This window comes from Pithys albifrons, chromosome 29 (genome assembly GCF_047495875.1).
Source record: "Pithys albifrons albifrons isolate INPA30051 chromosome 29, PitAlb_v1, whole genome shotgun sequence".
In the NCBI taxonomy this organism is placed as follows: Eukaryota; Metazoa; Chordata; class Aves; order Passeriformes; family Thamnophilidae; genus Pithys; species Pithys albifrons.
In genome coordinates, this window is record NC_092486.1 from 2,619,364 (window position 1) to 2,635,849 (window position 16,486).

At 45.2% G+C, this 16,486-nt stretch overlaps 1 protein-coding gene across 2 annotated transcripts in view; it reads right to left on the reverse strand.

Annotated features, from left to right (window-relative positions):
- DOCK5 (dedicator of cytokinesis 5) overlaps positions 1 to 16,486 on the reverse strand; it is a 109,841-nt gene that overhangs the window by 15,589 nt on the left and 77,766 nt on the right. For both annotated transcript variants that reach the window (XM_071579182.1, XM_071579180.1), the window contains exons 40-45: positions 14,599 to 14,703; positions 11,217 to 11,358; positions 8,735 to 8,816; positions 4,575 to 4,659; positions 4,099 to 4,185; positions 2,472 to 2,648 (exon numbers count right to left, since the gene is read on the reverse strand). In XM_071579182.1, the coding sequence (XP_071435283.1) occupies positions 2,472 to 2,648; positions 4,099 to 4,185; positions 4,575 to 4,659; positions 8,735 to 8,816; positions 11,217 to 11,358; positions 14,599 to 14,703 (678 nt within the window). The remainder of the gene's footprint in view (positions 1 to 2,471; positions 2,649 to 4,098; positions 4,186 to 4,574; positions 4,660 to 8,734; positions 8,817 to 11,216; positions 11,359 to 14,598; positions 14,704 to 16,486) is intronic.

The following is a 16,486-nucleotide window of genomic DNA, read 5'->3' on the forward strand; positions in this document are numbered from 1 at the left end:
CAAGCTCAGGTTCAAACCCTCCAGGGATGGGGAATCCACCCCCTCTCTGGGCAGCCCATTCCAATCCCTGAGCACTCTCTCTGCAAGGAATTTCTTTCTGCTCTCCAACTTCAATTTCCCCTGGCAGAGCTTGAGCCCATCGTGCCCCCTTGTCCTATTGCTGAGTGCCTGGGAGAAGAGACCAACCCCCACCTGGCCACAACTTCCCTCCAGGCAGTTCCAGACAGTGCTGAGGTCACTTCTGAGCCTCCTCTTCTCCAGGCTGAACACCCCCAGCTCCCTCAGCCTCTCCCCACAGCACTTGTGCTCCAGTCCCTTCTCCAGCCTCGTTGCTCTTCTCACTTGGGTTGGAAGAGACCTCTGAGATCATCAAATCCAACCCTTGATCCAACCCCACTGGGATCACTCTGGCACTCTGTGCCCTGGGCTGGTGATCACAGTGGGGTTGGACCAAGACATGGTGGATTCTCTGTCCCTGGAGGTGTTTCAGAGGACACTCAGTGCCACATCCAGTCCCTTCTCCAGCCTCGTTGCTCTTCTCTGGCCCCGCTCCAGCCCCTCAATCTCTTGCCTCAACTGAGGGGCCCAGAACTGAACACAACACTCAAGGTGTGGCCTCCCCAAGGCAGAGTCCAGGGGAAGGGTCACTGCCCTGGGCCTGCTGGCCACGCTAGTTTGGATCCAGGCCAGGATCCCCTTGGCCTTCTTGGCCACCTGGGCACACTGGTGGCTCCTGTTGAGCTTCCTGTCCCTCAGTCCCCCCAGGTCCCTCTGCCTGGCTGCTCTCCAGCCACTCTGTGCCCAGCCTGGAGCGCTGCAGGGCTTGGGGTGGCCAAAGGGCAGGACCTGCACTTGGCCTTGTTGAACTTCATCCCATTGCAATCAGCCCATCCCTCGAGTCTCTCCAGATCAACAGGCTCTGCTCTTGTTTTAGAGTTGAACAAACACAAATCCATTTCCCTGGACCTTAAAATTGTGCCAATTCTCATGATGACCCCACTGAAAAAGGAGCACAACTCCTGCTCAGATTATTTTTTCTTTTTTTTTTCTCCTAATAATCTTTTAATTTGGTTTGGAAACACATCCCTGAACCAGTTCAGCCTCTGAGTGTGTTTTTTTCCCCACATGGAGCCTGGGGATGATTTTCATGGGGCTCAGAGGATGATCCTGAAAAGGCTGAGCCTGGGAAAGGGCTGGGGAGGCCCCAAAGGATTGGCCTTGAAAGTGTTTAATTAATTCATTTAAGAAGAATGATTTTAAAAAAGAGAACTTTGGGCTTTTTGGCTCCAATGAAACAATTAAAAAACAGCCAAATGTTCTGTCCTGATTTTCAGCTGAGGGAGGAAAATCTGAAGCAGAAATGAGTGTTTCCAGATGTGGACAGCTGGAACTGCTTTTTTTCCCACTTTGGTAATTCTAAACTTGATGTCAACATTAATTCATAAACTGGGAGGATGGAGGGACATTAAAGATCACCCAGTGCCACCCCCTGCCCTGGGCAGGGACACCTCCCACTGGCCCAGGGACACCTCCCACTGTCCCAGGTTGCTCCAGCCTGGCCTTGGGCACTCCCAGGGATGGAGCAGCCACAGGTTCTCTGGGAATTCCATCCCATCCCTCCCCACCCTCCAGGGGACAATCCCTTCCCAATATCCCACCTCACCCCAGGCCCTGCCAGTTGAAATCCATCCCAGTGCCAGTTGAACCCCAAGTCTTTCAGCTGCCTCTGGACTGGAGCTGAGGAGGGGCTGAGACCCCCAGAGCTGCTGGTGGGACGGAGCTGGAGCTGCCAGGGATGGGCAGGAGCCCTGGAATGGGCTGGGATGGAGGGAGCTTGAAGGTCACCCAGTGCCACCCCTGCCCTGGGCAGGGACACCTCCCACTGTCCCAGGGACACCTCCCACTGTCCCAGGGGGCTCCAGCCTGGCCTTGGACACTCCCAGGGATGGAGCAGCCACAGCTTCTCTGGGAATCCCATCCCATCCCTGCCCACCCTCCCAGGGCAGGATTTCTTCCCAATATCCCATCTAAACCAGCACATGGAATAATGGAATGGTTTGGGTGGGAAGGGACCTTAAAACCATCTCATTCCAATCCCCTGCCCTGGGCAGGGACACCTCCCACTGTCCCAGGGACACCTCCCACTGTCCCAGGGTGCTCCCGCCTGGCCTTGGGCACTCCCAGGGATGGAGCAGCCACAGGTTCTCTGGGAATCCCATCCCATCCCATCCCATCCATCCCCACCCTCACAGTCAGGAATTCCTTCCCAATATCCCACCTATCCCTGCCCTCTGGCAGTGGGAAGCCATTCCCTGTGTCCTGTCCCTCCATCCCTTGTCCCAAATCCCTCTCCAGCTCTCTTGGAGCCCCTTTAAGCCCTGCAAGGGACCCTCAGATCTCCCAGGAGGTTCTTTCCCTTCTCCAGGTGACCCCCCCCAAGAGCAGAGGGGCTGCAGAGGTGTGGGCAGGACCTTCTCATAGTTGGTGTAGCCCCCCATGACCGCGGGGTCCACGATGCCGTTGAGCAGCATGGACAGGGGGTGCACGGGCAGGCTCCTGTCCCACATGTGCTGCTGCACTATGTTGGTGATCTTCTCATTGGTCAGCTCCATGGTCTCTATGGCGTTCTCCAAGGGGCTGATCTCCTCCTGGGGGGCACAAGAAACAGAACAATCCTCAGGGGAGTGACAGAAGAAAACTTCAAACCTTCATTCAAGTTTTAGGAAGGAATTGTCCCCTGGGAGGGTGGAGAGGGATGGAATGGAATTCCCATTGAAGCTGTGGCTGCCCCAGCCCTGGGAGTGCTCAAGGCCAGACTGGAGCAACCTGGGACAGTGGGAGGTGTCCCTGGGACAATGGGAGGTGTCCCTGCCCATGGCAGGGGGTGGAATGAGAAGGTTTTAAGGTCCCTTCCCACCCAAACCATTCCATGATTCCATGTGCTGGTTTAGATGGGATATTGGGAAGAAATTCTTCCCTGGGAGGGTGGGAAGGGATGGGATGGAATTCCCAGAGAAGCTGTGGCTGCTCCATCCCTGGAAATATCCAAGGCCAGCTTGGAGCAACCCAGGTTTGTGAAAGGTGTCCCTGCCCATGGGACTGGATGGGCTTTAAGGTCCCTCCCAACTCAACTCAATTCAACTCAACTCAACCCAACCCAACTCAACTCAACCCTACTCACCCCAACCCAACTCAACCCAACCCAACCCAACCCAACTCATCCCAACCCAACTCAACCCAACCCAACTCATCCCAACTCAGCCCAACCCAACTCAGCCCAACCCAACTCAACCCAACCCAACTCAGCCCAACCCAACCCAACCCAACCCAACCCAACCCAACCCAACCCAACTCAGCCCAACCCAACTCAGCCCAACCCAACTCAACCCAACCCAACTCAGCCCAACCCAACTCAACCCAACCCATCCCAACCCAACTCAACCCAACCCAACTCAGCCCAACCCAACTCAACCCAACTCAGCCCAACCCAACTCAACCCAACTCAGCCCAACCCAACTCAACCCAACTCAGCCCAACCCAACTCAACCCAACTCAGCCCAACCCAACTCAACCCAACTCAGCCCAACCCAACTCAACCCAACTCAGCCCAACCCAACTCAGCCCAACCCAACCCAACTCAACCCAACCCAACCCAACTCAACCCAACCCAACTCAGCCCAACCCAACTCAGCCCAACCCAACTCAGCCCAACCCAACTCAGCCCAACCCAACCCAACTCAACCCAACTCATCCCAACCCAACCCATCCCAACCCAACTCAACCCAACTCATCCCAACCCAACTCAACCCAACTCATCCCAATCCAACCCATCCCAACTCAGCCCAACCCAACCCATCCCAACTCAACCCAACTCATCCCAACCCAACCCATCCCAACCCAACCCAACTCATCCCAACCCATTCCTGAATTCCACAATTCTCTCATTCATTCAATAAGAAATAAAGGAATTTGCTTTATCTGCAGCAGAAGTTTCTGATGTGCCACATCCCAAGGGTGGCAGGACTGGCAGTGCCAGCTGTCCCAAGGGATCCAGGGAGAGGCTGGAGGGCAGGAGACCCAGCCCCAGGCAGGACTCACCGTTGTGACCTGCTTGACTTCAAACCACTTGAGGATTCCTGGGAAGGAATAGGCTGTGGTGTAGGTGGTCCTTTCAATCCACATATTCTGGTAAAGGATGGAAAAAAATTCCAAAATGGAAGGGAAATGTTGGTCTGGCAGCTCCATCCTCTCCTGGGCAGGGTGGACTCAGCCCCCAGAACAGACTGGCAGGACCCGCCCCAAGCCCTGGCACCTCCAACCAGGACAGACCCCACACTGGGCTGGCACAGCACAGAATTTTTGGCTTCTGAAGGACTCTGAAGGTTCAAACTTCATCTCTGGAGCCCCTTGAAATGACCCCACTGGCAGCAGGCAAAGATTACAAAGCCAAGTTCAGCCCTTCTTTAATCTTAAATTTTAACCCCAAACCTCCATGGCCACAGATGGGGGGAAAAGGTGACAGTGGGGGCCAAAATGCCACCAAAAAAAAACCCCAAAAAAGGCAAAGAACTCACAGCAAACTCATTGTCTGGATCCTTCTCTCCTTTCCTGACTGGTCTGGAGTGTGTGAATTGTTGCACCTCATTTGCTCTGTAGTAGCTGGAAGGGAAAAAAAGTAGAATTTATTTTCTCTCCTCCCATCAGCCTTTATAGAAAAATTCAATTGGTTTTCTCTCACAAAGTGAAACTGGAATATTAAATAAGTTTAATACAGAAAAAATCAACTGTTTCCTCTCATAAATAGCACAGTGAAACTGGAATATTAAATAAATTTAATATAGAAATATTCAACTGTTTTCTCTTACAAACAGCAAAGGGAAACTGGAATATTAAACAAATTTAATACAGAAAAAATCAACTGTTTTCTCTCACAAATAGCACAGTGAAAATGGAATTTTAAATAAATTTAATATAGAAATATTCAACTGTTTTCTCTCACAATCAGCAAAGGGAAACTGGAATATTAAACAAATTTAATCCAGAAAAAATCAACTGTTTTGTCTCATAAATAGCTCAGTGAAACTGGAATATTAAACAAATTTAATACAGAAAAAATCAACTGTTTTGTCTCAAAAATAGTTCAGTGAAACTGGAATATTAAATAAGTTTAATACAGAAAAAATCAACTGTTTCCTCTCATAAATAGCACAGTGAAACTGGAATTTTAAATAAATTTAATATAGAAATATTCAACTGTTTTCTCTCACAATCAGCAAAGTGGAACTGGAATATTAAACAAATTTAATACAGAAAAAATCAACTGTTTTCTCTCACAAAGTGGAACTGGAATATTAAATAAGTTTAATACAGAAACATTCAACTGTTTCCTCTCATAAATAGCTCAGTGAACTGGAATATTAAATAAGTTTAATATAGAAATATTCAACTGTTTCATAAACAGCAAAGTGGAACTGGAATATTAAATAAGTTTAATATAGAAATATTCAACTGTTTCCTCTCATAAACAGCAAAGGGAAACTGGAATATTCAACAAATTTAATATAAAGATATTCAACTGTTTTCTCTCTTAAATAGCACAGTGAAACTGGAATATTAAATAAGTTTAATACAGAAAAAATCAACTGTTTCCTCTCATAAATAGCACAGTGAAACTGGAATATTAAATAAATTTAATATAGAAATATTCAACTGTTTTCTCTTACAAACAGCAAAGGGAAACTGGAATATTAAACAAATTTAATACAGAAAAAATCAACTGTTTTCTCTCACAAATAGCACAGTGAAAATGGAATTTTAAATAAATTTAATATAGAAATATTCAACTGTTTTCTCTCACAATCAGCAAAGGGAAACTGGAATATTAAACAAATTTAATCCAGAAAAAATCAACTGTTTTGTCTCATAAATAGCTCAGTGAAACTGGAATATTAAACAAATTTAATACAGAAAAAATCAACTGTTTTGTCTCAAAAATAGTTCAGTGAAACTGGAATATTAAATAAGTTTAATACAGAAAAAATCAACTGTTTCCTCTCATAAATAGCACAGTGAAACTGGAATTTTAAATAAGTTTAATATAGAAATATTCAACTGTTTTCTCTTACAAACAGCAAAGGGAAACTGGAATATTAAACAAATTTAATACAGAAAAAATCAACTGTTTTGTCTCATAAATAGCTCAGTGAAACTGGAATTTTAAATAAATTTAATATAGAAAAATTCAACTGTTTTCTCTCACAAAGTGAAACTGGAATAATAAATAAGTTTAATATAGAAATATTCAAGTGTTTCCTCTCATAAACAGCAAAGGGAAACTGGAATATTCAACAAATTTAATATAAAAATATTCAACTGTTTTCTCTCATAAATAGCTCAGTGAAACTGGAATATTAAACAAATTTAATACAGAAATATTCAACTGTTTCACAAAGTGGAACTGGAATATTAAATAAGTTTAATATAGAAATATTCAACTGTTTTCTCTCACAAAGTGGAACTGGAATATTAAACAAATTTAATATAAAAATATTCAACTGTTTTCTCTCATAAATAGCACAGTGAAACTGGAATATTAAACAAATTTAGTATAGAAAATTCAACTGTTTCTCTCACAAAGTGGAACTGGAATATTAAATAAGTTTAATATAGAAATATTCAACTGTTTCACAAACAGCAAAGGGAAATTGGACTATTAAACAAATTTAATATAGAAAAAATCAACTGTTTTCTCTCACAAATAGCTCAGTGAAACTGGAATATTAAACAAATTTAATATAGAAATATTCAACTGTTTTGTCGCATAAATAGCTCAGTGAAACTGGAATATTAAACAAATTTAATATAGAAATATTCAACTGTTTCTCTCACAAAGTGAAACTGGAATATTAAATAAGTTTAATATAGAAATACTCAACTGTTTCCTCTCACAATCAGCAAAGTAAAATTGGACTATTAAATAAATTTAATATAAAAATATTCAACTGTTTTCTCTCTTAAATAGCACAGTGAAACTGGAATATTAAATAAGTTTAATACAGAAAAAATCAACTGTTTCCTCTCATAAATAACTCAGTGAAACTGGAATATTAAATAAGTTTAATATAGAAACATTCAACTGTTTCACAAAGTGAAACTGGAATATTAAATAAGTTTAATACAGAAACATTCAACTGTTTCCTCTCATAAATAGCTCAGTGAACTGAAATATTAAATAAGTTTAATACAGAAATATTCAACTGTTTTCTCTCACAAAGTGAAACTGGAATATTAAATAAGTTTAATATAGAAATATTCAACTGTTTCACAAACAGCAAAGTGAAATTGGACTATTAAACAAATTTAATATAGAAAAATTCAGCTGTTTTCTCTCATAAATAGCTCAGTGAAACTGGAATATTAAACAAATTTAATATAAAAATATTCAACTGTTTTCTCTCTTAAATAGCACAGTGAAACTGGAATATTAAACAAATTTAGTATAGAAAAATTCAACGGTTTTCTCTCACAAAGTGGAACTGGAATATTAAATAAGTTTAATATAGAAATATTCAACTGTTTCCTCTTACAAACAGCAAAGGGAAACTGGAATTTTAAATAAATTTAATATAGAAATATTCAACTGTTTTCTGTCACAATCAGCAAAGTGAAACTGGAATATTCAACAAATTTAATCCAGAAAAAATCAACTGTTTTCTCTCACAAATAGCACAGTGAAACTGGAATATTAAATAAATTTAATATAGAAAAATTCAACGGTTTTCTCTCACAAAGTGAAACTGGAATATTAAATAAGTTTAATATAGAAATATTCAGCTGTTTCCTCTCATAAACAGTAAAGGGAAACTGGAATATTCAACAAATTTAATATAAAAATATTCAACTGTTTTCTCTCATAAATAGCACAGTGAAACTGGAATTTTAAACAAATTTAATATAGAAAAATTCAACTGTTTTCTCTCACAAATAGCACAGTGAAACTGGAATATTAAACAAATTTAATATAGAAATATTCAACTGTTTCACAAAGTGGAACTGGAATATTAAATAAGTTTAATATAGAAATATTCAACTGTTTTCTCTCACAAAGTGGAACTGGAATATTAAATAAATTTAATATAGAAATATTCAACTGTTTTCTCTCACAAAGTGGAACTGGAATATTAAATAAGTTTAATATAGAAATATTCAACTGTTTTCTCTCACAAAGTGGAACTGGAATATTAAATAAATTTAATATAGAAATATTCAACTGTTTTCTCTCACAAATAGCACAGTGAAACTGGAATATTAAACAAATTTAGTATAGAAAATTCAACTGTTTCTCTCACAAAGTGGAACTGGAATATTAAATAAGTTTAATATAGAAATATTCAACTGTTTCACAAACAGCAAAGGGAAACTGGAATATTAAATAAATTTAATAGAGAAAAAATCAACTGTGTCATAAATAGCACAGTGAAACTGGAATATTAAATAAATTTAGTATAGAAAAATTCAGCTGTTTTCTCTCACAAACAGCAAAGGGAAACTGGAATATTAAATAAGTTTAATATAGAAACATTCAAGTGTTTCACAAAGGGAAACTGGAATAGTAAATAAGTTTAATACAGAAACATTCAAGTGTTTCACAAAGTGGAACTGGACTATTCAACAAGACACAAAGTGCCCAAGTCAGTTGGGAAAGAAAAGTTGAAGGAAAAGGAAAATAAATTACTTTAAGATCTGCTCAGGCACAGGTTTATCTTTGTAATTTGGTGGCAGGTTCATCACGGGCTTCACAGTAAAACACTGAACATCTGAGAGGCTCCAGGTAAGGAGGAAAAACCAGGAATTCTTCTGGGAAAACAGCAGAGGGAAGAAACACCCGGGGCCTGTTGTTAAAATACTTATCCCAAAACATGGAATGGGTTGGGTTGGAGGGACCTCAAAGCCCACCCAGTGCCACCCCTGCCATGGCAGGGACACCTCCCACCAGCCCAGGGTGCTCCAAGCCCTGCCCAGCCTGGCCTTGGGCACTTCCAGGTGTTGGAATTCCCTGGAGAGGTGCTTGGGAAGCCTCAGGATGGCTGATTTCTCCTTTGGGAAACAAGGAAAAGGACAACAAGTTTCTGGAGTGGGTTCTGTGCTGGATGGATGTGGCTCTTCTCTCTCCCTCAGCAAAAAAAAAAAAAACTTCAAGCAAGAAGGGAACTCCCTTCCCTCTCTGTCCCCTGTCCCTGCCTGTGTCTCCCCTCTCTCACCACACATTCCCTGCCTGCATCTCCCTCTCACCACACATTCCCTGCCTGCATCTCCCTCTCCCCCATTCCCTGCCTGCATCTCCTGCTCTCCCATTCCCTGCCTGCATCTCCCCTCTGTCCCCCATTCCCTGCCTGAATCTCCCCTCTCTCCCCCATTCCCTGACTCCATCTCCCTCTTCCCCATTCCCTGCCTCCATCTCCCTCTTCCCCATTCCCTGCCTCCATCTCCCTCTTCCCCATTCCCTGCCTCCATCTCCCTCTCCCCCATTCCCTCCCTGCATCTCCCTCTCTCCCCCATTCCCTGCCTCCATCTCCCTCTCTCCCCCATTCCCTGCCTGCATCTCCCCTCTCTGTCCCCCATTCCCTGCCTCCATCTCCCTCTCCCCCATTCCCTCCCTGCATCTCCCTCTCTCCCCCATTCCCTCCCTGCATCTCCCTCTCTCCCCCATTCCCTCCCTGCATCTCCCTCTCTCCCCCATTCCCTCCCTGCATCTCCCTCTCTCCCCCATTCCCTCCCTGCATCTCCCTCTCCCCCATTCCCTCCCTGCATCTCCCTCTCTCCCCCATTCCCTGCCTGCATCTCCCTCTCCCCCATTCCCTGCCTGCATCTCCCTCTCTGTCCCCCATTCCCCGCCTGAATCTCCCTCTCTGTCCCCCATTCCCTGCCTGCATCTCCCTCTCTGTCCCCCATTCCCTCCCTGCATCTCCCTCTCTCTCCCCCATTCCCTGCCTGCATCTCCCTCTCCCCTATTCCCTCCCTGCATCTCCCTCTCCCCCATTCCCTCCCTGCATCTCCCTCTCCCCCATTCCCTCCCTGCATCTCCCACTCCCCTATTCCCTCCCTGCATCTTCCTCTCTCCCCCATTCCCTCCCTGCACCTCCCTCTCTGTCCCCCATTCCCTGCCTGCATCTCCCTCTCCCCCATTCCCTCCCTGCATCTTCCTCTCCCCCATTCCCTGCATCTCCCTCTCTGTCCCCCATTCCCTGCCTCCATCTCCCTCTCTGTCCCCCATTCCCTGCCTCCATCTCCCTCTCTCCCCCATTCCCTGCCTCCATCTCCCTCTCTCCCCCATTCCCTGCCTCCATCTCCCTCTCTCCCCCATTCCCTGCCTCCATCTCCCTCTCTCCCCCATTCCCTGCCTCCATCTCCCTCTCTCCCCCATTCCCTGCCTGCATCTCCCTCTCTCCCCCATACCCTGCCTGCATCTCCCCTCTTTCTCCCCCCTTCCCTGCCTCCATCTCCCTCTCTCCCATTCCCTGCCTCCATCTCCCCTCTCTGTCCCCCACTCCCTGCCTCCATCTCCCTCTCTCCCCCATTCCCTGCCTCCATCTCCCTCTCTCCCCCATTCCCTGCCTCCATCTCCCTCTCTCCCTGTGCAGGACCCCAGGCTGGAGTTCCCCTTGGCTCTCCCCTACACAACACGCACTAAAATCCCTTTTTTCATCCAGTCTCTGCTCCTGAGTCCTTTATTTGATGAAATATTTGGTCTATCTGGGCCAGAATCAACTTCCTTTCCTGCTCTGCAGACACGAGACCAAGGCCATGGGGATTCCAGGAGGAGACCTGAAATCCTCAACTACCACAAAGCAAATTCAATAGAAATATATTTGTAATTCTGAGGCTGAGCAGACACAAATGGTGACAAATATCAGAGAACTGCAGAAATCAAACTGGGCAGATGATCCTCATATGGAAGAGCAGAAAGACCATCTGGTTCCACCTTTAATCACTAAAAAACCTAATTCAGACCAAAGGGATTCTGCAGCTCTGTGCTTTTTCACACAGTAGTTTTAGCACAGAAATAACAAGGTGAGGACATTTATGGAGCCTGTGGAAATTCAGAGTTTCAGCTCTGGATATTCCCATGCCCAGTGCCTGCATTGGGGGCTGTTCTGCTGAGCCCAGGGAAGAGGCAGCCCCTGAATGTGCCCCAAATCCTCAGAAGCAAAAGATACACTGTTTGGGAGAAGCCTTGATGTCCTCTCCTGGAGGGGCAGTGCTGGTCATCTTCTCAGCACTGGGGAACTGGGTGAGCAGCTTCAGGTTGAAATCCTCCCTCCGCTCGTACTCTTTGCCACGGTAGATAAAGATCTTATTCTGGAGAGGAAAAAGAGAATTAACACTCCAAAAAGCAAGAGGAAGTGCTGTGAGGAGAGGCTGAGGGAGCTGGGGGTGTTCAGCCTGGAGAAGAGGAGGCTCAGAGGTGACCTCAGCACTGTCTGGAACTGCCTGAAGGGAAGTTGTGGCCAGGTGGGGGTTGGTCTCTTCTCCCAGGCACTCAGCAATAGGACAAGGGGGCACGATGGGCTCAAGCTCTGCCAGGGGAAATTGAAGTTGGAGAGCAGAAAGAAATTCTTTGCAGAGAGAGTGCTCAGGGATTGGAATGGGCTGCCCAGAGAGGGAGTGGATTCCCCATCCCTGGAGGGTTTGAACCTGAGCTTGGCCGTGGCACTGAGTGCCATGATCTGGTAAAGGGACTGGAGTTGGACCAAGGGTTGGACTTGATGATCTCAGAGGGCTTTTCCAACCCAATCCATTCTGTCATTCTGTGGATGTGGCACTGAGGGAGAATCCACCATGTCTTGATCCAACCCTACTGTGATCACCAGCCCAGGGCACTCTGTGCCCTGGGCTGGTGATCACAGTGGGGTTGGATCAAGGGTTGGACTTGATGATCTCAGAGGGCTTTTCCAACCCAATCCATTCTATGATTCTATGAAAGAGCTCTCCAAACATCCCCAGAACAGCCTCAGGGTCTGGGTTAGGTGAATTATAGAACCACAGAAATCAGCTGGGTTGGAAGAGACCTCTGAGATTATCCAGCCCAACCCTTGATCCAACCCCACTGTGGTCACCAGCCCAGGGCACAGAGTGATCACAGTGGTGATCACAGTGGGGTTGGATCAAGACATGGTGGATTCTCACTCAGTGCCACATCCAGTCTCATCTTAAACACCTCCAGGGATGGGGAATCCACCCCCTCTCTGGGCAGCCCATTCCAAGGCCTGACCACCCTCTCTGCAAAGAATTTCTTTATATCCAACCCAAAGCTGCCCTGGCACAGCTTAAGCTGTGCCATCTTATCCCATTGCTGGTTGTGTGGGAGAAGAGACCAACCCCCTCCTGAAGGGTTGACTTTGAGCTGGACAGACAGAGCTGGTGGGGGAAGAACCACAGGTTGGGGTGAGAGCCCAGCAGTGGCAGGAGCAGAGGGAGCCTCAGGCTTGGCCAGATGATGCACCCAGAATAGTTGGAATTAGAAGGGAGTCCTTCAAGGTCATCCTGTTCAGCCTCTGCGAAGAGCAGGGACATCCTACCCTGGATCCCACAGACACCCAGAGGTGCTGCTGAACCTCTCACACCTCCCAGCACTGCAGGACTCCCAAGGGCAGGGGCTGCTTTTCAGGAGGAGGACACAGAGAGCTCTTCAGTGCATGAGTTGCCTGGTTCTGGTGGTGGGAGGTGCCTGAGGAGCTCCTGTCCCACCTGTGCCACTCCTGATTCCCTTCCCTCCATCACCCAAGGTCCAGCCCTGGAGCTCCTCTCCCATCTATGCCACTCCTGACTCTCTTCTCTCCATCACCCAAAGTCCAGCCCTGGAGCTCCTGTCCCAACTGTGCCACTCCTGTCTCCCTTCTCTCCATCACCCAAAGTCCAGCCCTGGAGCTCCTGTCCCACCTGTGCCACTCCTGACTCCCTTTCCCTCCATCACCCAAAGTCCAGCCCTGGAGCTCCTGTGCCACCTCTGCCACTCCTGATTCCCTTCTCTCTATCACCCAAACTCCAGCCCTGGAGCTCCTGTCCCACCTTTGCCACTCCTGACTTCCTTCTCTCCACCACCCCAAGGTCCAGCCCTGGAGCTCCTGTCCCACCTTTGCCACTCCTGACTCCCTTCTCTCCACCACCCCAAGGTCCAGCCCTGGAGCTCCTGTCCCATCTGTGCCACTCCTGACTCTCTTCTCTCCATCACCCAAAGTCCAGCCCTGGAGCTCCTGTCCTACCTTCCCTCCATCACCCAAAGTCCAGCCCTGGAGCTCCTGTGCCACCTCTGCCACTCCTGACTCCCTTCTCTCCATCACCCAAAGTCCAGCCCTGGAGCTCCTGTGCCACCTCTGCCACTCCTGATTCCCTTCTCTCTATCACCCAAACTCCAGCCCTGGAGCTCCTGTCCCACCTTTGCCACTCCTGACTTCCTTCTCTCCACCACCCCAAGGTCCAGCCCTGGAGCTCCTGTCCCACCTTTGCCACTCCTGACTCCCTTCTCTCCACCACCCCAAGGTCCAGCCCTGGAGCTCCTGTCCCATCTGTGCCACTCCTGACTCTCTTCTCTCCATCACCCAAAGTCCAGCCCTGGAGCTCCTGTCCTACCTTCCCTCCATCACCCAAAGTCCAGCCCTGGAGCTCCTGTGCCACCTCTGCCACTCCTGACTCCCTTCTCTCCATCACCCAAAGTCCAGCCCTGGAGCTCCTGTCCCACCTGTGCCACTCCTGACTCCCTTCCCTCCATCACCCAAAGGCCAGCCCTGGAGCTCCTGTCCTACACCTTCCCTCCATCACCCAAGGTCCAGCCCTGGAGCTCCTGTCCCACCTCTGCCACTCCTGACTCCCTTCCCTCCATCACCCAAACTCCAGCCCTGGCAGTTCTGCTCTCCACACTTCCCACCAGCCCATGGGCAGGTCCTCCTCCAGTCTGGCCACCTTGTGCTCCATGGAAGGGAAGGATCCAACAGCCTGGCATGGATTTGAAGGCCTCCTGTGCCATCTCAACTCAACCTTAATGTCTTTTTTCTCAAGCTTGGTCCCCACTGAAGACCAGAACACTCCAAACAGCTCCAGTCTGGCAACATAAATGGTCTTGAATTTTCAGTATCCACCAGGAATGTTCTCTGGTGTGCCCTTGGGACTCCTTCCTGTGCTGCAGCACCTTCCTCAAACCACATTTTACACTTGAATTCTTCTGTGTGGGACAAACTGAGCACTGGAATGATCCATGCCCTGAAAATAAGGCTGAAAATCAGTTCTTCCCACCCTAAACCTCCCAGCAACAATCCTGTGTCAGAGGGCACAAAGAGGAAAGGAGGATTCTGTTTAAATCCATGGAAGAACTTCTCAATCATCTCCCCACCACTCAGACTGTTCAAGTTGGGAACACACAACATTTCACCTTATTTGGCTTTTTTTCAACACTGAAATGCTTTGAAATAAGAAGGATTCGGGCCTGGCAGTGCCACTCAAAGGAAAAGGAGTTTGCCATCGAATTTTCTTGGAAGTTCTACACAAGTTGGGACTTTTTGGGGTGTCCACCAGGCCAGGAATGGAGGGTTGAAGATTTCTTACCCGGAGGAAGGAGGGGAAACCTTGGCCATAATATCCAACAGCAAAATACTCAGGCTGAGGCCTCATGGCCTTCATGATGTTCTCATAAAAGGTAGCTCTTTTCTTCTGGAAAGGAAAAGGACATCAGAGTTTCACTGTGGAGAAGCCCAGGCTGGAGCTGCCCTTGGCTCTGCCCTACAGAAAATGTCCTAAAATCCCTTTTCTCATCCAGTCTCTGCTCCTGATGAAATATTTGGTGTGTTGGGCCAGAATCAAGTTCCTTTCCTGCTCTGCAGACACCAGGACAAGGCCATGGGGATTCCAGGAGGAGACTTGAAATCCTCAACTATTCAATAGAAATTCAGTATAAATACATTTATAATTCTGAGGCTGAGCAGACACAAGTGGTGACAATGTCAGAGAAGTGGAGCAAGAAAACTGGGCAGATGATCCTCCTATGGAGGAACAGAAAGACCATCTAAGGACCATCTAAGGGCCATCTAAGGACCATCTAAGGGCCATCTAAGGGCCATCTAAGGGCCATCTAAGGGCCATCTAAGGGCCATCTAAGGGCCATCTAAGGGCCATCTAAGGGCCATCTAAGGGCCATCTAAGGGCCATCTAAGGGCCATCTAAAGACCATCTAAAGACCATCTAAGGGCCATCTAAGGGCCATCTAAGGGCCATCTAAGGGCCATCTAAGGGCCATCTAAAGACCATCTAAGGACCATCTAAGGACCATCTAAGGACCATCTAAGGGCCATCTAAGGGCCATCTAAGGGCCATCTAAGGGCCATCTAAAGACCATCTAAGGACCATCTAAGGGCCATCTAAGGGCCATCTAAGGGCCATCTAAAGACCATCTAAGGACCATCTGGTTCCACCTTTGATCACTAAACCCTAATTCAGACCAAAGGGATTCTGCAGTTCTGGGGGTTTGGCACAGAAATAACGAGGTGAGGACATTGATGGGGCCTGAAAACCCACCATGCAAATGGTTCTGTATTTAATTAACTGCAGTTTAATTAACTGCAGGAACTCCCAACATCTGCTCCTGATGTTGTCATGCTAATTAGAAGGTCAAAATGTAATTAAAAAATGAATGGAATGAAAAATGAAAATAATAAAAAATAAAAAGGATTAAAAATAAAATTAATAAAAAGAAAAAGAATTTAAAAAGAAAAAGAATAAAAAATAAAAATTAAAAATAAATAAAAAATAAAAATAAATAAAAATAAAAAAGAAAAAGAATAAAAAAATTAAAAATAAATAAAAATAAAAAGAATTAAAAAAGAAAAAGAATTAAAAAAGAAAAAGGATTAAAAAAGAAAAAGGATTAAAAAAGAAAAAGGATTAAAAAAGAAAAAGGATTAAAAAAGAAAAAGGATTAAAAAAAAATAATAAAAAATAAAAATTAAAAATAAATAAAAAATAAAAATAAATAAAAATAAAAAGAATTAAAAAAGAAAAAGGATTTAAAAAGAAAAAGAATAAAAAATAAAAATAAAATTTAAAAATAAATAAAAAATAAAAATAAATAAAAATAAAATGAACAAAAATAAAAGGGATTAAAAATAAAAATAATTAAAAACTAAAAATAATAAAAAATAAAAAGAATTAAAAACCAAAAATAAGGAAAAAAAAGAATTAAAAATAAAATAATTAAAAAATAATTAAAAATAAAAAGAATATAAATAAAAATAATAAAAATTAAAAAGAATTAAAAATAAAATAAAAAATAAAAAAAATAAAAAAAATTATTTAAAAAATAAAACCAAATAAAAAAGAATAAAAATGAAAAATAAAAAATAATAAAAAATAAAAACACTTTTGGGTTCTGTTGGTTTCTTTGTCTTTAACTTAAATGTACTTTAAGCTCTTCCTGCTCATCAATATTAACTTAAGGTTG